The 23,706-nt window shown below is 39.5% G+C and overlaps 1 protein-coding gene across 1 annotated transcript in view; it reads left to right on the top strand.

The window, feature by feature from the left end:
• The window catches only part of Gstcd (glutathione S-transferase C-terminal domain containing), a 97,400-nt gene extending 74,108 nt beyond the window's left edge, over nt 1-23,292 (top strand). The window contains exons 6-12 of the mRNA XM_021196103.2: nt 6,257-6,372; nt 6,501-6,545; nt 8,142-8,270; nt 12,993-13,126; nt 15,681-15,711; nt 19,541-19,610; nt 22,599-23,292. Coding sequence (XP_021051762.1) covers nt 6,257-6,372; nt 6,501-6,545; nt 8,142-8,270; nt 12,993-13,126; nt 15,681-15,711; nt 19,541-19,610; nt 22,599-22,735 — 662 coding nt within the window. The 3' untranslated portion in view covers nt 22,736-23,292. The remainder of the gene's footprint in view (nt 1-6,256; nt 6,373-6,500; nt 6,546-8,141; nt 8,271-12,992; nt 13,127-15,680; nt 15,712-19,540; nt 19,611-22,598) is intronic.
• The last annotated feature ends 414 nt before the right edge of the window (nt 23,293-23,706 follow it).

The following is a 23,706-nucleotide window of genomic DNA, read 5'->3' as shown; positions in this document are numbered from 1 at the left end:
CTTAATCAGCCATCACTGGGAATAGAGGCCCCTTGGTCTTGCAAACTTTATATGACCCAGCACAAGGCAAGGCCTGGGCCAAGTAGTGGGAGTGGGTGAGTAGGGGAGCAGAGGTGGGGGGAGAGGTATAGGAAACTTTCGGGATAGCATTTGAAATGTAAATAAATAAAATAATAAAAAATAAAATAAAATAAAATAAAATAAACTTATTAACAAATATCTATTACATGCCTATCAATCTCATAATAGTCTTTTCATTCAATTGAGACGTGAGTTTATGCAGTTGTAAGAGGACTCATTTATGTTTCAGAGAGACAGAAGCAGTTTTGACTAATGTCTCTTTTCTGGGGTGTTATTAAATTAAGTTACAACTAGATATCATTTTATCTAATTTTTCACTTGTTAATGGCAGTAAGTTTTATAGTAGAGAGTACTGGTTATTTTGAATACTAGCAAAAAGTCTCAAAAATATCCTTTTTGTTATTGTCTTTTAAATACTTGTTAGTTTAAAAGTAGTGCATACTCAGTAGAGTCTGGAATGAGGGAAGGGATGAGGCTCCGGTAGGCCAAGAGAAAACAAATAGGCTTAAAACAAAAGAAAGTAGCATAAAGGGACTGGTATAGCAAATTAAGTGTGATGAGGCTAGTACTGAGGAGGCACCAGAAGTAGCAGAGATGTCAGTGGCTAGTGTTTTGCAGACCAGGCCATTAAAGGCTTTGTTTTCTTACCAAGAGGTAAGGTGTTGGTTGGTTGGTTGGTTGGTTGGTTGGTTGGTTGGTTGGTTGGTTGGTTGGTTCATTTTTGTTTTATCTTAAGGCAGAGGGGAGTCTTGAAGGTTTAAACAAGGAGAGAGATTTCTGGGTAGCTTTGCAGAGGCTTCGGTCAGCAATCCAGAGAAAGCTCACTCTCTGATTGCTGCTGTGCACGGCCGGAATGTAACACCATGGGATGCAACCAGGGAAGAAGGAAAGGCCAGCAGAGTCCAGGAGACGTTCGGTCTCCAACTCCATGCTTCAGAATGACTCGGTGGGTTAGCTAGTCAATTCTGATTTCTTAATTCTCTTGCTTATGGCAATGAGCAACAATTGAGGTTACTCAAACAATTTGAATGCTCCAGAAATTTTTATGAATAATCTCATATATTATGTATAATAAAATGATTCAGGCTAGCATTGTTAAAGAACATCTTTAATGTATAACTACAAGAATAATCGTATGTCCATTCAGACAGAAATAGGCCTTAAGAAGATCTAAGCATATGACATATTAAAGACCGGCCAGTGGTGCCCTTCCCCACCTGCCCTGCATGTGGTTTCACACCTGCTGGAATCCCTCCCCCCCCCCCAGGCTAGCTCATTGTGGGTTTCCACCAGACAGGCTGGGTTGTCCTTAGCAGGCCTCCCATTTCTGTTCCTCTGGGTCTCCATAGGGCTTCTTTTAATGCATCAAGCATTAGTGTTTGATCTTCAGTACATATACCTTCTCACTAGGTCCTCAGGTTGTACCTTAAGGGTAGACATTGTGACTTACACATTTTGAGAAGATCTGGGCTCAGCATATAGTGAAGAGTAGGCATGCAGAAGGTTACTGTTCCAGCAAAGCAGCAGTAGCTACCCTAAGAAGAACCCTGAAGCTCTCTTTCCCTATGATAAAAGACTTCCTTAGCACTCTTAATCAAGCCTTTTCAGGGGGAAGGGTTGGGGGGACATTGAGATTCATGGTTGTCTTCCCCCTGATCTATAATCAAAGGCACTCTGTTCTTCTGTTGAGCCACTGGCTTTCTAGAAGGGTGCTAAGCACAGAGATGTGGAGTAAATATGCTTTTGCTTTCCTGATTTTATAGTTTCTCAATTAGAAGGTGTATTTTTAAAGCCCTAAGCTATTAATTTTCAATCTTTTTTTTCAGAATCCTTTTATTTTTAGATTGATACAATGTGATTTTACTGTAGCTTAGAGAAATGCTTTGAAAACAAAACAACAAAAGAATCTTTAGTGAAGTTCAGTATGTGTTTAACCCAATCATTTTCTGAACTTTTGTATATAAGCAAGTTATAACATGCAAGGTACATTGGTGCTTCAAGCCAAGAAAGAAAACATTAAGAACAGCCCAAACCCAAGCAGGCATCCAGGCCCAGTGCAAGCCCTTCGTCTTGTTTCTTATGTTGTTGTTTTTAAACAAGTCTTCTCCTTGACCTAAAAACCTTGTTTTGTTCACTCTTCAACAAGGCAGAAAGCAATTGATTGTCTAAATAATCAAGTACATCCTAATGGGAATGGGACAAAGATCACACTGCAGAAGAGTATTCAAATGTCCTCTGCTTAGGTTCTTTCTCCACTGCACTAACAGGACTGTCATTTGTATTGAAGCTAAAAGTAGATTACATTTTATAATTTTTAGATACGAGGACACTGAATAAAAATACGAAGTAGGATTTGATTTTTAAATTAATACCTTGTGGCATATGTTCATGTTTCCAAGGGTTTCATAATACTTATAAATCTGGAATGAGAAGAGAGAATGTTCTATTGAGGCAGTTTTTAAAGTATCTAGGGACCTGGCTGCTGTGTTTTTAGCTCAACCTTGGTGAATACTGTGTGTACCTGCTAGTCCCTCCACTTAAACACGAATCTGAAAAGAGCTTTGTCTTCACACTTCATTTTGGCATAGACATGTTTACTTGCAAAGACAGCCTTATGAAGACAAATCTTTATAAGAGCTTGCTTTTGAAACACACATAAGGAGGGAGTTAGGCTGGTCTCAGTTTTCCTAGAAGTACTTATATGATTCACAGCTCGACACTCCTTTTTTCTATAATGTCAAGTAATTCTTCTTTAAAAAAAAAAAAAAAGATGATTACATGATTCCTTTTGACTCCTTTTAAGAAACTCCACAAATAGGCAAAGACTTAGGTGTCTGTGTTCACTCTGCCTCACTGTGTTCACTGCAGCAGCATCCGGGACTCTAGCCCTCAGACCACGCTCAGAGTAGATTTATTTGTGTTTGTCTTCTGCTTTTGATTTTGCCATTTTTTCCCTCTCCTTTATTCTTATTTTACCTATGTGTGTGCACACGCATGTGTGTTTCATGAAGTGTGCGTGGAGATCAGAGGGCAACATGGAATAGTTGGTTGTCTCCTTCCGCCATTAGGTCTCAAGATCAAACACAGGTCACTGTCAGGCCTGGAGGCCAGCATCTTGCCCCACCAAGCCATCGTACCAACCTTCATATCCCGTATTCTTACTCTTTCATCCCAAAGTGAACCAAATTGGGATGGTTAGTGGGAGAGATAGACAGGGGTATGGTGCATCACATACAATGAATTGTTAATGGCAGAAGCTTCGTGGAAGGCATAGGGTCTGCCATGGGTTTGATGTTGTTTGTAGCAGATATTACTAATGGGAGGACATAGGTAATTAGGCTAAGACCAATATAGACATAAATAGAATGTCATTGCTCAAGATGGATCTGCTGGTCTCCTGGTAAGTTCTAAAAAAGAAAAGCTATTATAAAAGTCTGAGCATGGGCCAGCAGGATGGTTAAGCCAGGAAAGGTGCTTGCTGCTAACCCTGATGACCTAAGTTCTATCGCTAAGACCCACATCATAAAGTAAGAGAACTCCCCAGCAAGCTGTCTTCTGACCTCTTCACACATTCCATGGCATAAGCCTACAGACACACCGTAAAACAATCAGCTAATAAATGAGTTTCATTTGTTTTAAGAAGCCAGCCCAACCCTGATATCTGAGTCCAGAACATTCTGCCTTGCCCTGTTTTTTTTGTTGTTGTTGTTGTTTTGTTTTTTTGTTTGTTTGTTTGTTTTTCTTCTGTCATTTGCTGTGGTCCCTCACAACAGCTAGTGCTGTCTGGTTTGGCTCTGAGCCTCTAAAATGATAAATGAACCACTTTTCCCTCATAAGTTTGCCTGACCTGATTCTGTTGCAATAATGAAAACTGATGCAAAAGTGTTGATTGTTAAATTGTTTGTTGTGCTGTGTGTTTAAAAGTTGTCATGATAAAACTTGGGCACTTTTCATAAAGGATAATACGAGTGTTATAAATGTTTATAACTACATAATTAGAGGGAAATGATTATTCTTTTAAAATAAAAAGCCACATTAAACTGTCCTTACAAATGAGGTCACTAGACTGTCAAACTCTTAATATTTGAGATTCACTTTAGACATGGTAAGTAATAGAGAATACGTAAAAATTCATCCATCTGATTATGATTGTATTGTCAAACTAGAACACAGGTTATTGAAACCATGTTGTATGCATAATCCAGTGGAATACTATGCACCATTAAAGTATATGCTTAGAGATAAATGCACTGACATTAAAAGATGTTTAATATGAGTGTATACTGTGCATATATAGTTACGAATTTGAGATGTTTATATATGCATGTAAGTGTTACTTTTGAAGTTGAAGAAGTAAAATAGAAAAAAGGAGAAAAGAGAAAGAGATTCTTAGTTCTATTAAAGTGAAGCGGGAAAATCTCGATATTCTTACAAGTTTTTTATAATATTTAAGAAATGTGTTTTATCAAGAAAACCAAAAAGAAGGAAGTCCAACATGTGAATACTTCATTCCTCCTTAGAATAGGGAACAAAATACCCATAAAAGGAGTTACAGAGACAAAGTTTGGAGCTAAGACGAAAGGATGAACTATCCAGAGACTACCCCACCCCGGGATCCATCCCATCATCAGCCACCAAACCCAGATACTAATGCACATGCCAGAAAGATTCTGCTGAAGGGACCCTGATATAGTGGCCTCTTGTGAGGCTATGCCAGTACCTGACAAACACAGAAGTGGATGCTCACAGTCAGCTATTGGATGGAACACAGGGTCCCCAGTGGAGAAGCTAGAGAAAGTAGCCAAGGAGCTGAAGGGAGCTGCAACCCTGTAGGTGGAACAACAATATGAACTAACCAGTACCCCCTGAGCTTGTGTCTCTAGCTGCATATGTAGCAGAAGATGGCATACTCAGCCATCATTGGAAGAGAGGCCCCTTGGTCTTGCAAACTTCATATGCCCCATAGAGGGGAACACCAGGGCCAGGAAGCAGGAGTGGGTGGGCAGGGAGCAGGGCCAGGGAAGGGTATAGGGGACTTTCGGGATAGCATTTGAAATGTAAATGAAAAAAATATCTAATAAAATAATTTTTAAAAAAAGAAAAAAATGTGTTTTATACATAAACAACAATGCCATTCATCTTCTAAAGATGTTTTGGGATTGCCACAGTAGGCTTTGAAAGAAAACTTACAGTTTTCTAATACACTTGGCCCTGTACTTGGAAATGCCTATCTTTAGTCCCTAATTGCATTAACTTTTGATGTCTGGCTCATGAGGAAAAGAAGCTTTGATGTGAGAATAAGAAAATCCATTTTCCCTCTCAATATAGTAACCACTGATACAGTTCAGACTGTGTGACACCTATGTTCCCTGGTTTCTCAGGGTCCCACCAAAAGAAATCAGTTCAAGGATATACAAATAATTTAAATGGTGTTATAGCTCTGTAAGGAGATTTAAGCAGTGTTGAAGTTGGTAGTCTTTACAGTATATCTTTGAGAGCAATGTAGGACTAAAGTTTCTTTATGTATTTAAACTGATTAAACCCTTTATGATTCTGAATTTAATGTTTCATATATTGCTTATATTCTTTAGAAGAATCTTGTCTTCATTGAAAGAAAAGTTGAATAACATTAGTTGCTTTTCTGTTGCAATGATAAAATTCCAGGACTAAAAGCACGTTATAGAAGAAACAGTATAATTCTGCTTTTGGTTCAGAGGGAATGTCCGTTATGGGTCGGAAAGCATACAGCAGGAACAGGCAGCAGGTTGGTCACAGCATCATCAGCATACAGGAGACAGAGAGAGAAAATGGGAAGTGGGGTAGAGCTGTAAACACTAAAGTTCTCCCTACCTCCCAGTGATACACTTCTTCCCACAAGGCTCCCCTCCTAAATGTACCATAACAACTCCAAATTCCTCCACCAACTGGGGTCAAGCATTCAAGTACTTACTAATTAAAATAATATCATCAGAATTAGAGCTAGTCTCTGAGTTCTACTTCTCTGGCTCTCTCTGTACTTCTCTCTCTCTCTCTCTCTCATTACATGAAATCTGCAGTTCACTCCTTCATGTGTGTGTATGTATACATATGGACATTGCACTAGGACACGCCTCTAACTGTCTCTCGTTGGTCGCCCATGGTGTTAACTGTTTTCTTCATCTCTTATCTTCCCCAGGTAAGATGTCTACTGACCGAGCTCTGAGGAAACAGCAGCAGTTAAACAATCTTGTCTACCTGGTGCTGAGTCAAGCCAAACCTGGGGACAGAATTGTGGACTTCTGCAGTGGCGGGGTATCGTATGTCTCCTCTTGTCCTTTAGCCTGTCCAAGATCATGAGACCTTGCTACATCATTCTAGGTCATTGTCTAACAAACAAGAGCTGTGAGGACCAAAGTTAACTTGCATTGTCTTACTTTCAGGGCCATGTTGGAATTGTTCTTGCCCACATGCTGCCCTCATGCCAGGTAAGGTTAATAATGTACAAAATGGGCCATATCTGGCCTAATCTGAATTCTGCATTGCTAATTATTGATTCAAGTCAACTATGTGGCACATACTTTCCTTGGAACTCCTAAGATCAGAATCTTAATTGGGGACAAAAGGAAAATAAGACCACATTAGACTTAATAGTATTTTTTAGAGTGTATATGTTTAAGTAAAAGAGATACCTTTTACATTATTGAATAAAAAGCAGATGATATAATTAACTTAATTTTCAAGATAATCATAACTAGAAATGTTTCCAAGGACCACATTTTAACATAAGCTATTTGGTGAAAGTGTCACTTAATTATATGTGTGTGTGTGTGTGTGTGTGTGTGTGTGTGTGTGTGTGTGTATTTCAACTGAGGCATAGTTTGAGCTCTCCAGTCACTGTGACAACTGAAAAGATGGAGAGCTGAAAAGATGGTCAGACACCTGATGGGAAATTGACTGGGGTAGGTTTGTTGAATTTCCTTAGAGCAGCAGTTCTCAATCTGTAGGTCACATCCCCTTTGGAAAGCCTCTGGCTCCAAAAATATTTACGTACAATGCATAACAGTAGCAAAATTACAATTATAAAGTAACAACAAAATAATTTTATGGTTGGCGGTCACCACAGCATGAGGAGCTGAGTTAAAGGGTCACAGGGTTAGGGAGGGTGAGAGCCACTGCCTTAGAGATAAAGAGCAAAATACATAAAAGTCCAGGGCGAAGAGACAAGCCCCTGTTGTACTGTTGCAGAAACCATGTTACAATCCACTGAGAAGATGAGCTCACAGAGCAGAGCCTGAGAAGCCGTGTGGGTGGCAAACTGTTTCACTTTGTAGTGATTCTCCTGGAAACTTAGACTGACCTGGGCGGGGGCTTCAGCTAGGTACAACTAGAAGGTTTATCTGTATGCCAGGTGTTTTATGTAAAGTGATAAAGTATATGTACATAAGGCAAAAACAAAAATAAAATGATAGTAAGAACAATGTATTAACTCTACCTGTGGTTACTGTAGGATGCTCCTGTCAGCCTCTGTCCTGCCCCCACCAATCCCTGCTGTTCACTGCAGCTGATGGAGCCTTGTTTTATCATAAGCACTCACCATGGCCCTCCATCCTTTCTTCCACCCCATCTCCATTCTCTTCCTCCTGCTTGTCTTTCTCACTCTCACTGTTACCGTACACTGTGCCAAACACTATTAGTTTCCTTGGCTCTTTAAATACTGTATACTATAATCTTCCTTAGGCTGAGCCATTCCCTTATCTAATTTTGTTCATTTTTGAGACCTCCATTAATATTTATTTCTCCATGGAAGTCTGGCTTAGTCATCAAGGATGAACTCTTATTACCCTCGCCTGTCTTAGGTGAGCACAGAGCACACTGTTGTTTCTCTTTCATTCACTTATATCATTCCATGCTGAACTTTAAGGATTTAATACACTGTTCATTTTGAACTGTCATACAGGATAGAGAATTAGTAAAGACGTTCTACTTTTTAAAATATGAAGTATAGTAATAATGGTGGATGATAATATCTGAATTGTGTTACTGAGTATACAAGATGGGTTTTTTTTCTACATAAAATCTAGGTTATATTAATAGAGAACAAGGAATTATCATTAATCCGTGCTAAGAAGAGAAGTGACGAACTTGGTTTAAGCAATATTTGGTTCATTCAAGCAAATATGGAGTATTTCACAGGAATGTTTAACATTGGGGTAAGTAGTAAATAATTTCAGTTTCTCTAATTAGCTAAATAATAATTTATTCCTTAGATCAACTAAACAAACCAATTTTGTATTGTTTCCTAAACAAAGAAATACACAGCTTCTTATACTTTAGTGTAATCTAACACTCATTGCTCCTCTCATAGCCCTGTTCCATTGTGTAACAGATAACATCTGCTTATCCTTTGCACAAGCACTTCACCTGCTGCCCTGGAACGGATCAGTGCTGAGAACAGTGTTAGAGTCTCAGCATCTTTTATGAACCAGTGGAAGAACATAAAACAACGTGAAAAATATAAGGGAAGAATAACTGTTAATAACCTATAAATACTAAAGTTGCCTTTAGATAGTATCTCTTTAACACAGATTTGATAACTGCATATTATTTTGAGCTTCCAAGTATTTTGGTTTTAGTTTTGAATCCTTAGACCAAATTATATTAAGAATAATTCAGAGGCCGGCTCATAGCTGACTTATTCTTCAGATTTTGGTTTTTTGTGGAATTTGTGCTTTATTAAGGTCTAATATCTTGCTAATATTTCTATTCACTTAAAAAGTTTTCTTTTATATGAATACATGCTCAAAATAGTAATATGAAAAAAAGCATCTCTTGAATACATACTCTTGTATACTGGAGAGATAAGTAATATAAATGCCTTTTGGTCTGTATTACTTTTTTATTATACACATACAAATGCAGGTTTATGCTTGTGTGAGCCTTGGGAGCCAGTACAACCTGGATTCTTCTTTGACTGAACATTGACATAATTTTTTCCTAGTTGTAAGCATATTCTTATTTTTATAATATATGTAACTATGATAGATCTTTCAATGTTTTTCAAAGCACTTTGATGTGTTCCTGGGTCTCTGCCTCATCCTCACTGTGTGCTCACGGCTTACTGGATGGAACTGTTGCCCACTCCTGAGTTCTGAAATTGTAGTACTTGATTTTTGTTACTAAAATTCACATCTTAAACACTGACTAGTGATATGTTGAAGGTTTGATGTCCTTTTTCAGCCTAGCAGGCCTACAACTTATGTCCTGTGTAGAGATGATAAACTGAGATACTCTATGGTTCCGTGCTCACCTCTCAAGCACAGCATTTTCTCCCCACTGATCCTGGTTGTTTATCCTTTGGGGCTATGGTCTGAAGTCATTCTGATATTCTTATAATTTCCAAGTATATAATTCAGCAACGTCAATTAAAATATGTGTGTTCTTTTAAAGTATTTCTCTCTATTCTTCATTAGTATTTATCCATCATGGATTTTTTCCCTTCCATAAAGGGTGCCCCTGTGTGCTTTATAATGATTTTGTTGTTTATTAGTTTTCTGTTTTAAGAGACTACACTTAATATGCTATTTTATATTCACAAACATGTAAGCAATCCATATAGAAATTAGTATGTGAAATATATGTTAAAAGACTGTAAACACATGTATTTCTTTTCATGTGACATGGATGCAAGCTCCTTGACTTTTATGGACTTACATCCTGATAAGCCAGTAATAGAGTCTGCCATAGGAGGAAAATGCACATGATACACTAACCTACTGAATATTATAGATTGTTATACCAGATCTGTAAGGAACTGCTCGCGTGCTCTGTGATCACATATCTGATTAAGATCTGAGCTGTGCTGCTGTCTGTCCACACAGTGAGGCTCACTGTGTGTACTACTAGCCCAGGAAGGATCAAGTTCAAACATGGTGTTGGTCACTGAATGCAGACTTCTTTTGTACCACCATAAAGTAGGTAAATAAATACATGGAACCATTGTAGTCTTAGACTATTTGTATTTTTCCTTCAAAACAAATATTTCATTATTATGTGAATATCATTTTATTAATTCTGGTTTTGATTTTAAAGACTCATATATGACATAAGAAAAAAAATTTTTTCCAAAATAAGAAGCATACAAAAAAGGTTTTTTGAACTATTTATTATTTTGATATGTATGACCCTTGATTTGAGTATTGGTTATTAAACATTTAAAGAATGCTTTTAATAAAAAAGTATTTGTAAAAGTATAGCATTAGTGGTATTTTAATTTATCTTAAAATGTATTATATTTTTAAGTACTGTATTTACACTATTTCCACACTACCCTCTATGCCCTCCATGCGCCCCCATTCCCTTTCAACTTGTGACCTCTTGCTTGTTGATTATTGTGACATATATACGTCTGTATATATGTGTATGTTAATAGAGCCTGCTAAGTCATTTAGGGTTTTGCTTGCATGTGTATGTGTTTAGGATGAGCACTGGTATTGTGTAATCTGTGCAGAGGCTGCTCCTTGGAGAAGACAAATTCTCCCTCCCTTAGCAGCCATTTATTACCTGTAGCTCTTAATCTGGGCGTAGGGGTTTGTGAGGCTTTCCCCACCTATGTTGCCATGTCAGCTTCTGCTCTTATTGTGTGGCTGTTGCTTAGGAGACCACATTGTTAAAATTTCATGGTTGCACCATGGCTGTCATTATTAGAAGGCATTACCTCACAGTAGTTGGCCTACGTTTATGGCTCTTAATATTTCCACTCCATTGTTCACAGTGTTCCCTGAGCCTTGGATTGTGTCGTAGATTCATCACTGGGTTTGGACACTCAGTTGTGCTTGCTCTCTGACCAGTGTAGGTGATAGTCTCCATCTTCTCCTTTCTTTAATCCTTTCTGTTCTACAAGGCCCTCCTTAAATGTCACCTCCTTGCGTCATGACCCTCCCTACCTTTTTCTGTCTATACTTCTCTATTTTTGCTTGTCTTATTTTTTGAGACAGGTTGCAGATAGCTCAGGCTGGCCTTGAACTCATAGAGCCATGGATAAACTTGAGCTCCTGACCCTCCTAAGTCTTGGAATTTACAGGTGTGCATCACAGTGCTGGGCTCCGCACTCTCATTGAGGGTACAGTCATTCCACAGGGCTTCTGTGCTTTTGCTATGCCATGTGCTGTCTGACACAGTGAGCTACACATTAGTTATAACCAGCATTTTAGATTTCTTCAAACTTATTCAATTGATTGATATATTCAGGACTTTAGATTCTGCCTGTACTATAACAGAGCATTGAACAGGAACCACAGTTTAGATATTTTACTCTTCACAACTGGAATCAGATGGATAAATAAAAAGACCTTAGAGATTTTTTGATGAATATAATAGTAAAAGAGCAAATTATTCCATTTCTGGAACTGTAAGCTTTTAATATCAAAATGAAAGGTAAATTGCTCAACACGATCATTCATATCCAGGTTTGCTGTGGAAACTCTAAACCACTGCTGTGAGCAGACTAGTGCTGTCCTCAGCTCCTGGGACCTTGCTGGAAAGACAAGGTGTGCCCTGGCCCTGTGAACCAGAGCCTCCTGTCTTCACAAGATGACCCAGTGCAGAACTGAAAGATGGTATAAAACTTGGCAGATATAGGCTTTGGGTCTAATTGATTTCAGAGTGTGATTATTTTTACTTGCAATATTTTATAATGAAGATTTTTTAACTTTTAAAAATTAAAGTGGTTACTGTGAATGGCTTTCCTTTTCTATTTTTGTCGTGATAAGTTACCACAAGCAAGGCATCTTGAAGTCCCATGAATTTATTGTCTAACAGTTATGTAGGTAAGAAATTTGAATCACAGGAAGTCAATCAACAGCTGACTCTTGTCTGGGGACTCACTGAGGTACTTAGAACCTGAAGTTTCCTGCAGTTATGTAACTGAGATCCATGTTTCTCTCCTGGCTGTGGCCAAGCGTCCTCAACTTGTGGAAGCCACCCACATTCCCTGGCTCTCTTCCGGTGGAAGCCTGCTGTGCTGCTGTCTGGGATTTGGTTTACATTTTTCTGACCTCCTGTACTGTCTTCCTGGGTCCTTCCCTTATATAATTTTCTGCTTTTAAGAGAGCTTGTAAGTAGATTGAATCTACCCATATTGTTGAGGACAGTCCTTGAACTGTAACCGTAGTCACATCTGCAAAAGTTGTTTTCTGCCCTGGCTGTAAATTCTAGGTGTTGGATGTGATGTCTTTAGGGGACAGAGCCTGGTCACATATGCTTACAGATCTCTCCACCTGTGGATGTTACTTCGCACATCCTGTCTCACCTGATACCCTGGCCCACAAGCATAATTAGATCCTGCCTCATTTTGGGGACCAACTGTGTCTCAGGGGCTAGTGGTGTGTCTGGTTGTCTCTACGTTAGCCTCATTTGTAATCACTGGCCCTCCCTCCCATATATAAATTAAAGACACAGAGTGGCATTAATCTAGTTTATCATTCTGTCCATATTTACATTCCACTATCAACAAATGGTTACCCAGACATATGGTGCTTGTAGTAAAACAATTAGTTATTCCTCAATATTTTCCATTTATCAAAAGGTGCTGGCTATCTACCGCAAATAACCAGTTTTTTTCTTTTCATTTGGAATTTTTGAAGTGTCATTACTGGCTTATACATTTGATATTTTAAATAATCAATTGCTGGTTTTTTTTTTTCCCATGAATGCTCAAATCTCCCCGGTTTTGCTCATTGATACCCTGTTTGGGTTGCTCGGAATCCTTTTGACAAACAGTAGTAATTAGATGAATGTGGCCTCTGCCGTGAGATGTCATAGTTCATCTTGCTCATTTCTAGCTTCCTGTGTCAGGTAGGTCTTGTGAGTTGAATTCAGGTTCTGTTTAAGTATTGAGAAGAAGCCGGATGCTAAGGTCTGTTTCTGCTTTCCAGGTGGCCTTACACGCTTGTGGAGTGGCAACAGACATGGTGATCGAGCACTGCATCCAAACACGGGCTTCCTTCATCACATGCCCCTGCTGTTACGGGTTCATTCAGAACACATCCAAGTTTAATTTCCCAAAAAGGTGACGTTTAGTGTTTTACATAAAATACCAATATGGGGTGAGTGGGTACATAAGATTTGTTTAAATAATGTTGCAGTGAAAGCTGGGGACAGTGACACACACCCATAATCCTAACACTCAGAAAGCAGAGGCAGACTGGGCTCTGAGTTTGAAGTTAGCCTGGGCTGCAGATGAAGCTCCAGGACAACAAGGCTACATAGAGAAACCCTGTCTCAAACAAACAAACAAATAATAAATAAATAAATAAATGAATAAATGAATAAATGAATAAAGCAAAAGTTGCATTGAGATTTGAATTGGAGGTTGATTTCCTTTTCCACAGTGTGGCAGGTATCATTTATGAACAGGACTAAGAAGAGTAGCTCTCCTGTCTGTCGCTGCCTTTTCTTTTAGATATAATTAGAAGCAAGTCTAAGAGTCAGACCAGTAGAAGTCTGTTGACTTCCTCACCTCCCTGTGTTCTAAGTGAAACTAGAACCACCCTTGGAAAGAGACGGTGGAGTTAATGGCTAAGTGCTTAGACTCCGGAGACATCATGTTAGGTGCAGAGTGAGCATTTAATGATGGTATGTGTATTACTTAAAAGCGGCAAAGAGCCCCGGAGCAGGCCTGTAAGCTTTATGCAGAGGAGGTTGAAGTAGGAGTCTCACCTCAAGTTTAAAGCCAGCCTAGGCACATAAGACTCTGTCCCTGTAAACAGACAACAGAAAGAAGAGGGCATATGGTAAGCCCTCTGATAGCACAAACCCTTTATAAATGTGAGTTGTCGCTAATAGGTACAAGCATCCACCGGGCCTCTAAGATGACTCACCCAACCAAAACAGGCATTTTGGTGCATGCCTTTAATCCCAGCACCTGACAGGCAGAAGCAGGTGGGTTACTGTGAGTTTGAAGACAGCTTGGGGGTACAAAGTGAGTTCTAGTGTAGCCCGGGCTGTTAAACAGCCTGTCTGGGGACAAGGCTGATTATTTAAAAATAATAAGAATAGTATTCCCAGATGTTGATTAGATTTGATGGCCATTTTCATGATCTTTCTTATCCCACATAGAAGAGGAAGAAATGTTAATTCTCATCACTTTTCTTAGAGGACAACCCCATGTGACATTTCACTCTCATGGTTCATAGTAATTAAGAATCAGAAGCTAAATACATCAGTTTGGGGACTTCTGTCCTATATCAAAACAGCTCCGTAGGACACAAAATCAATCACATAATTATCTTGAGAAACTATAGAAATTTTCATTAGAATTTATTTAAAGTCTCTAGTCTAAGTAACAGTATGAAACAGATCTTTTCCTATTCTATTATTTTGTTCTTGCAACAGTTCACAAGCTGAGAAAAAGAAATCATAGATAGATAGATAGATAGATAGATAGATAGATAGATAGATAGATAGATAAATAGATATTATTTGTGTATATAATGTACTTATGTATGTATATTTTGAGGATTATTGAACAGTTAAAATCTGATAAAATGTGTGGCTTTCCAGTGCATTATGAAATATGTAAGTTTAACAGCAGCATAAGACTATTAATTTGACCTATTCAGATTTATATCCTAGTTTTACTGATTTAAAAATCTCAGTTTCATGTCACCTTTTTTATAGCCTTGTAGATTTACTGTCATTTGCTCTGTGTCCTTAGAACTCAGAATAAATTCAGAACATTTATTTCTTTGTGTATGAAAACTAGCTGATTTGCCAAAGGTGGAGGTGTGAATTATAGCCTTTTGTTTCTAAAGTATGTAAAATCACAAGTGAGTTTTAATTGATGCTAATGAAGTTAATATCATATAGACTAGCCTATTTTTATTGAGTTAATGGAGTGCGGACTGTAACACTGGGATGGGGCATGTGACATACATGCTACCTTTAACACTTATGATAGCTTTGATTTCTGGTTAATTTTTCTTATATTTGACATTTAAATAAACAACTTGTCTACAACTTACATATACTAACCAACCAATAGAGAACTCTACCTCCAGACAGCATCCCTATGCCCTAACTAACATCACAGCTCAGTGCCAAGCAGTTAGAGTCAGCTCTACACTCCCATTAAAGGTCAAATTAGTCTCTGTCTGTCTCCCAACTTTGCCTGTTCCTGCCCACAAAAGCAGCATTGAAGGCTCTTGCCTGTGTCACTGCCCTCCCTCTGCCTTATAAATGGAGGGCTCTTCCCTACACACCCCTGCCTGGCATGCCACTCCTTTCTGGGGAGCAATGAGGAACAAAGTATCTTTCCATGGCAGCTGCCTCCTGGTCCATAGCCTTGCCACAGCCTGTCCATACAGAGAAGCACATAGTACAGTGACAGAGGCCGTGTGTGCTCTTACAGGACTAACCGTCTGTGAAGTACATTCTTCCAGTCCATAGCATCCTGGTGCTCTGTGCTTATTTTTACATAAACACATATCAAGGTGAAGTAGTTCTTCATTTGGGATAACCTTTTATATTCTTCAGATACAGTACATATTTTTATTTATAATTCAGGTTATTTGACATTCTTTACATTAAAATGATAACTAATTCTTTTTTGTTTTCTGTTCTAGTGAAAAATTCAAGAAAACTTTATCATACAAGGTAAACCCTTTTTAACAGATGTAGATGTCCTATGGATACACTTGTTTGTGCATGTACCATGTGTCCTGGAGTTTATTATTTGCCCATGCTGGCTTCCAGCTCATGGCAGCTCTCCTGCCTCAGTCTCTCCGGTGCTGGATTACAGGCATGAACCACCCTTACTCCTTCCTGTGCAACTTTTGATCTTTCATATTTTTTCATCCCAAAATTTGTCTTATAAATCTACAGATATGCCGGGCGGTGGTGGCGCACGCCTTTAATCCCAGCACTTGGGAGGCAGAGGCAGGCGGAAAGTGAGTTCCAGGACAGCCAGGGCTATACAGAGAAACCCTGTCTCGAAAAACAAATAAATAAATAAATAAATAAATAAATAAATCTGCAGATATATTCAATTACTCAAAAATATCCAGTATGGCTTTAAATTTTTTTAAAATTCGGATTAATAGTGAATGAGATTTGGAAAGGATATGAGATTCCTATTTTTTTCTCCCTGCTTACATGTAAGTTAAGAAGTTATCTGGCATAGTAAATCTGACAGGGACAAGAGCCAGCTGTTGCTTAAAGTAGCAGTAGCCAGAGTCTGGTCATCTTCATGCTGACACCCTGAGGCCCACCATCGGGACATGGGCCTGCCCGTGCCCATCTTTTACTTTACAGGGTAAGTGTCTTCAAGGCCATTCACCCTAATGACATGCTTGGGAAGATAGTCTGGGACAGAGGAAAATTTTCTATAAAAAGTCAGGTGTTTTTGTCTCTGCTGGCCACATACAAATCTCCTATGCATTCTCCATTGTCCTTGTCATTTATATTGTTTTTATTGTCCTTAGGTTTGAGCTGCCCAAAAGCAGTTCCCAGACTGTTTGCACCAAAGGTTGTCAGTCTCTGGCCTAGAACAAAGGCAGTCAGTTCTTGCTTACAGAAACAAAAAACACTTGGGAATCTCTCTCCCAAAAGTCGTGAGCGATAGGTTTGAGCCGCTAATCTGAGCAAAGCAGTTTTCATCCATAGCAACTGTCCAATAACATGACATACATAATATAAGAAGTGATATCTGAGCTAAATATAAAGATCTGTTAAGGCTTGATAATTAGTTTGAATTTTATGTAACTAATTGCACTTTTTACATAAACACTGTAGAACGTAGTTTCATTTTATGGACAAGGCTGTATGGACCAGACTGACACTAGTACTTTTAGTTCCTGTATCTAACAGTGAAGCACAGTCTCCTTAAACACTCATTTCTACTGCCTCGAGAGCTTTATCTTCTTGAGCATGTCTTTATGCTTCTTAAATGCCCACTTCCTGCCCTGCCCTGCCCACCTACCTACAGCACTCTCCTTCCCTTCCTCACTGCCCGTACGAGCAGTCACAGAGATCCACAGAGCGAGTTCTCTTCTGATGCCTGCATCTAGAACCAGAACATTGCTGGCCTTCACTGGCTGAATTACAATGTTCGTATCCTAGGGAACTACTAGATTTAGAGGGCAAACGTTAGGACTCACAGGGTTCTACAGGAAAAATGGGGCGGATGGACTGGAGATGACAAAGCTACCCTTGGCCTTGGCTGGAAAATAACTTACACAGCTGTAAAGAGAAGTGGTGTACCCTGGTCCCAGAGAGCATGGCCCCCACTCCCCCACCCCAATGAACGGGGTTTATCGGCTGTTACTCCAGCACCCTCGGGAGCTGCTCAGGTAGCAGTGGCCAGCCCTCAAAAGGTGTCAGGTGTAATGTCTTAGAGGCATCTTCCCTTCCTGGATACTATGACAAATGGTACCCTATTCCTAGAGCTTCATTACTGCTGAGAGATTTTGAGAACTAATTAGGTGGGTGCTTTCTCTATTCGAAGTGAGCCAGCAGATATTTAGAACACCTGCACGTGCCTTGCACTTTTAGAACCTTGTGTTAAAGAGAACAGAACTAATTCTGAAAGAGATGTAAACCAGGAGCACAGTGCATCGGACCCCACCTGAATTTCTTATTGCATCAACATGACTATACTAATACACTGCTTAGAAACCCCATGAATTTCTGATTGCATCAACATGACTATACTAATACACTGCTTAGAAACCCCATGAATTTCTGATTGCATCAACTTGACTATACTAATACATCACTTAGAAACCCCAGGCAGACAAAGGGAATATCTTTCTTACTTTGTCAGATCATAGGATTCTAAAATCTTTTGTCCCATTTAGATGCTAGCCAGTTTGTGGAGGCTTTATAAAATTTACTTATTCAAACTACGTCATTAGTTTCCTGGCCATTGCCATTAAATTTTATAGTAATTCTTTAAATGTTTTAATACATAAAAGTTGGAACAACGATACTCTTGTTAGAAGAAGAAGAAGAAGAAGAAGAAGAAGAAGAAGAAGAAGAAGAAGAAGAAGAAGAAGAAGAAGAAGAAGAAGAAAAGAAGAAGAAATGCCATCAATATTTTACTACCTGATTGAAAAATAAAGACTTTATACTCAGAGGCTGAGACGAGAGGATTACAAGTTTTGAGGCCAACCTACTTGGAAAACTCACTCTACCTGGAGGTGGGGGAGGACTTAAAATGTAAGGTCCGGAGTACTAAGGATACAAATGGTCAGTCTGGGCTCACCCTGCTTAACTCTGACTCTACAGCTGCTCTAGGTCTCAAAGAAGCAGAACGTACTGCTGCCTACTGACTAGCTATAGCTACTTGTAGATTAAAGGGTACTGCACACACACGGCCTCTATCTTTTACAGGTTTCTTTGTCTTCATTAATGAAGCCCTTTCCTAAAGTTGAGATACAATACCGGCCTCTGTCCCATCCCCTCAGGTCTTAAATATAACAGACTATCCTGAGGAGTGCTAGGAATCCTGCAGGATAACTAGGGTCCTGGTTAGGGTGATGTTTCTGTAAAGAGACACTCTATTCTCATCATGGCGGGAAGCGTGGCAGCATGCAGGCAGACATGGTGCTGGAGAAGTTGCTGAGAGTTCTACATTTTGATCTGCAGGCAGCAGAAGGAGAATGTCTCACTAGGTTTGACTTGAGCATATTTAAGACCCCATAGCCCACCTCCATAGTAACACACTTCCTCCAGTGAGGCCACACCTACTCCAACAGGGCACACCTCCTAATAGTGCCACTCCTTATGGGCCTGTGGGGTCCAATTACATCCAGACTGCCATAACTGGCTTCTTTATCTGTGGGTAATATGGGAAGTCACATCATGCTTCTTCTAAGACCCGAGAGAGAGAGAGAGAGAGAGAGAGAGAGAGAGAGAGAGAGAGAGAGAGAGAGAGGAGAGAGGAGAGAGGTCCAGATCACCTATAGAAAGGAAAATTTAAGGAAAGTGGTCTTTTCCCTTAACACATTATAATTTCAAAATGAAACCACCAGGTCCTGTTTATAGGATAAAAACAACTAGGTAATATTGCCTTGAAGTTTTTCTCTTTTCTGTTCTTAAGAAATATATCTGAAGCCGGGCAGTGGTGGTGCACGCCTTTAATTCCAGCACTTGGGAGGCAGGGGTAGGTGGATTTCTGAGTTCAAGGCCAGCCTGGTCTACAGAGTGAGTTCCAGGACAGCGAGGACTATACAGAGAAACCCTGTCTCAAAAAACCAGAGAGAGAGAAAGTAATCTGAAAAACAGTCAACTTGAAGGACTGAAGTCATTGAGTACAATATTCTTAGGGTTGCTCTTTTCAGCTATTGGATTTTGTATAGTATTTTTTATTGAATGAACTCCAGAATAATTGAAGTCGTGTTTTTGTCTTGTTTTTGTTTTCTCTGTTTTTTAACTCTGAAGCACTAAATTAGAATAAACCCACATCTGTTGATGCTCCTTTTAGGAACACATGCTCCTCTGCAGATTTGCCGATCAGACAGCTGTCCAGCTTCCACCCGAGAGGAGACTCATAGGTATGTGTTTCCACCAAGCAGCTGCTAAGGGGAGATGGCCAGAATGCCTGGGAGTGAATGCATAGGGGCTATTAGGGGAAAACAATGCTCCATTTATCACTAAGAAAACTTCTTCCCAGGAACCGTAATGCACATTAACCATTATGACTGACATCTTGTCACATCTTGGTTAGCATCTGTGTACACTGAATAGATTTCACATTAAATATTTCTTACTGCTATGAATTTCAGGATCTATCCATAGTCACAAAGAAAATAACAAAAATGTTAATGTCAACTCCATATTCCAAAGTTGATTCACTAGAAATGTATAAAGAATGATACTGCGTCTTTCTTAGATAAAAGTATACTTACACGTTATTGATCACAGGCCCATACATTCATCATTTGCAGTGCTGAACATTACCCAGAACCATTTCAAGAAACAGATCCATCAAAGATTCACTTTAGGAAAATAAACTTTTGTTTAGAAGAATAATTGCAATTGTTATCATACACTTAAACACTGAAAATGAGTGAAATAGACACAATTCTTTATATTTTACTGATGTCAGGAGTGAGCCTGTTCATTGGATGGGTGCTAGAGCCACGCTGTGACCCCAGGTTATCTGGGTCCAGACACAGAGCTCTTGTTCACTTCTACAATACAGCTTCTCAGCCCATCACTAGATATTTGGGTTCTAAAACAGGTTACAATAAGTGGATGAGAGTTAAATCACATCTTAATTTTTTTTCTCAGAAACTCCACATTGGACACTGTCATACTTCTAAAATTCTAACATTACCTCCTTTTTTCCATGTGTTCTTGAGTAGATTATCGACGTTTCTTTGAGCGCAGCTGAAGTAGTTAGTTTATTCTCAAGAAGATGTTACATAATAATTACCTTTATATTCTAAAGTTGGCATAGTATGGTGCTCACACTAGGAAAGGTACTGAGACCTACAGCTAAGGGACTTCCTTTCCTGTTCTCACCATGCCCACAACTGCCATCTCTTGGTAAAACCTCTCATTTTTGTTTCTTCTCCTATTTCTCCTTTTGATTTTTTTTTAAAGTCACTGTAATATACACTAGTTATAATTCTACCAGATGCATATCTTCGTCTGTATAGGCTCAGTCTTTATAATCAAAAGAAATTGATTTGGCCCACGGATCTAGAGATCAGAGGGTTAAATCTGATGGAGACTTCTTTGTGAGTCATACCATTGTAGAAGGTGTCAAATTCCAAAAGAGAAAGGCACCTAGAGTGGGTGAGGAGCAGCAGGAGCACTAACAAGCAATGGAAGGGAATGCCTTCATGAGGGAGGCCAAGCTTGGCCCTTTGTAAGAAACCCACACTCACAATTATGAACCCACTCCTACAGTAACAGCATACTTCCATCTCAGGCTAACATCTAATTGTAACTCAGCATTGGGGATGCCTTTTAGGGAGCACATTCAAACCATAGCGATCAGTAGAATCATGATTGTTGTTGTGAATCAATGCCAGTTTTCAGTGTCAAGGGAGAGCAGAGACTGAAGGGAGGGTGCTAGGGTTGAAGCAGAATCCCATCTGGCAAGAGTGCTACAGGGAAGGGGCAGGGTAAGGGGGCAGACAAAGCCGCAGAGTTTGTCAAAGATATTGCCACTTCCATGCTTGGCAAACATTTTTAGAAAATTTACCAACCCCCAAAAGGTAGGTTGCCAACAACTGGATTTCAGTTGTATTGACACTTAACATGGGAAAATATGAGATTCTTCTACAAGATGAAAAAAGGAAAAACTAACTGCACTGGGATCCCAGCCAAGAGTCAGTGAGCTGCCTTGTAAACCAGGGTGGGTCCTGAAGGAATGTGGAGCATCCCGTTCTGACAGAATGTTTGAACTGAGAAGTGGACGGGAAGCAAGCGCACAGCTTAAAGGGAAGTGTCTAAGGCCAGAGAGAAACCAACTGGATAGCTGCTGGGAAAAGGATGAGTGGTTTGTTTTCTAAATGGAGTTCTAGACACCTTTCCGCATCAGCTTCTAACCCCGCTTGATCTTCATGCTCTGAGCCCTTTTAAGGAAGTATTATTACACCAACCCTGTGAGTCTGAGTCTGATTTATTCTTACTTGCTAATTTCATCCATCCCTGGGTTTGTTTGGTCTGTATGAGTCCTACATGTTACACAAGAGGTTTTCTGTTTCAGTGATGCGCCTGGCTGACATCACTTCAGCAGGCTCCAGTAAGCTGCTGTATTGTAAAGCATTGTTGGAATTATCAAAGAAAAGTGGAAGGAATGAGTTTGTACAGTCAGTAACCTCTTTCAAGAAAAGGAAAAACTTAGATGTTAAATGTAGAACAGTTCAGATTATAAAGGCAAGTAATGGCTTTAGTATAGGAAGCCTCAACTCAGTTTTTCCTCATCTACTTTTGAAATGTTAAATCTGTCCTTCCAAGGGAAAACAAACAAGCTGCTTGCTTGCCAGTCAGGGTTCCTCGCTTACGTTGCAAAGGAAAGAGAAAACCAGTAGTGAGGTGAACTCTGACTAGCGCGTGGTTTCCTCAGACCCTTTGCATTGCTTTATCGTATTATAAACCTCCAGGGAGAAATGTGGTGTCTCTTTCAGATGGCCATTCAGCAGTGTATTACTTTAGACTTTCTCAGAGACAGACTTTTTTTTTTTTAGAATATTACTTATAATATGACTTTATAGAAATACAGAACATTGGTCTTAAAATGAACTTTTGACCAAAATATAAAGTAGAATGTGTAGTTGCAATTTGAGATATTCTTATAGATACATTTTTAAAAGTTAGCCTTCTGGAAATTGCAATCCAAGATAAATCTGGGAAGTATGTCTTCACAGTGATCAACTCTAAGCTTAAAGTAAGCAGTACTGAGGGGAACATGGCTTTTGCCACAGTCCTGATGGATGGATACTGTCACTGTCACTGCGAAGGCCCCTGTGTATGCATGAAAGTTACATTGCTTATAAAGTGTCTCACACTGTGTTTCCTTGTCTCAGGGAAACAGTGCATGGGCCTGGTGGATCTGGACAGAGCAACAGCAGCAGGAGAACACGGCTACTCTGTTCAAGTGATCTCTATGGAGCCAGAGAGCTGCTCTCCCAAAAACAACATGATTGTAGGTGTCCCCATGTAGAAGGGCACTCACACATGGTGCTCTGCCATTGGCTCCATGAGGAGAGCCCGGGGAGGTTCAGGGAGCTGTTGTTGTGTTCCTGGAAGCAGCACTGAGCATGCTGGGCCTGCTGGGAATTCTGCAGGAAGACCTTGGGAGAGGGATGCTCTGCTGTGTGCGCAGAAGGATAACAGGCTTCCAAGAGGGGATTCCCCGAAGCCTTAGCCGCCAAAAGAGTCGTTCTCAGTGGCCAAGTTTCCCTCCGCAGAACCATTTCCTCCCACTTCCCTGATCATGTCAGTGGAATATTCAACCCAGACTATGACCTCACAGCCTTCACTTTATAATCTTTAGATATTCATACTTGGTGACCAGAACTAAACTCAAGGTTGTGGTTTTTATAGTTTTAACAATGTATCTTTTCTATAGATTTTTTAAATTCTAGAATGGTAAATTTGGTGTTTTTTTTTTTAATCTGACATCGGTTGATCTGCATATCATGTACTATCCTCCTTTTAAATATATGTCCCATAAATTAACAAATAAGTTTACTGCTTGTTCAAAGACTTCACCTAAAAATTTATAAGCCAATTGCTCTAAGTTATATATTCTAAATGTGGAATTTAGATGTAAACTTTAACTAAACAGTAAATTTATGCTTTGTTTAGTTCCAATATATAACTAACAAATGCTAGGGCCTATTGTTCTCCAAACCCTGGCCTTGTTTTCTCTGAAAATGCAAGAATGAATTACATGAGATACATTGTTTTGCCTTTCAAAGGAGATCTTCTAGATCTAGAAGAGAAAACCTGGCGGGGGTGGGGGGCTCCATTCTACAATCATGCCATCATATGTAGCCTTCTGTTTGGGTGTGAGGAATGCAGACTCTGAAAAGCTCATTTGGACAGTGCTGGCTGCCTACATTTTCTTTCCAGCAGCCAGCTTTTTAAATTACGGCTACAGACAACTATCTGCTGTGTGATGCTAACTAT

The sequence above is a fragment of the Mus pahari genome, chromosome 4 (genome assembly GCF_900095145.1).
Source record: "Mus pahari chromosome 4, PAHARI_EIJ_v1.1, whole genome shotgun sequence".
In the NCBI taxonomy this organism is placed as follows: Eukaryota; Metazoa; Chordata; class Mammalia; order Rodentia; family Muridae; genus Mus; species Mus pahari.
The sequence above is the reverse complement of the archived record's forward strand: the minus strand, read 5'-3'. Positions and strand labels throughout refer to the sequence as shown.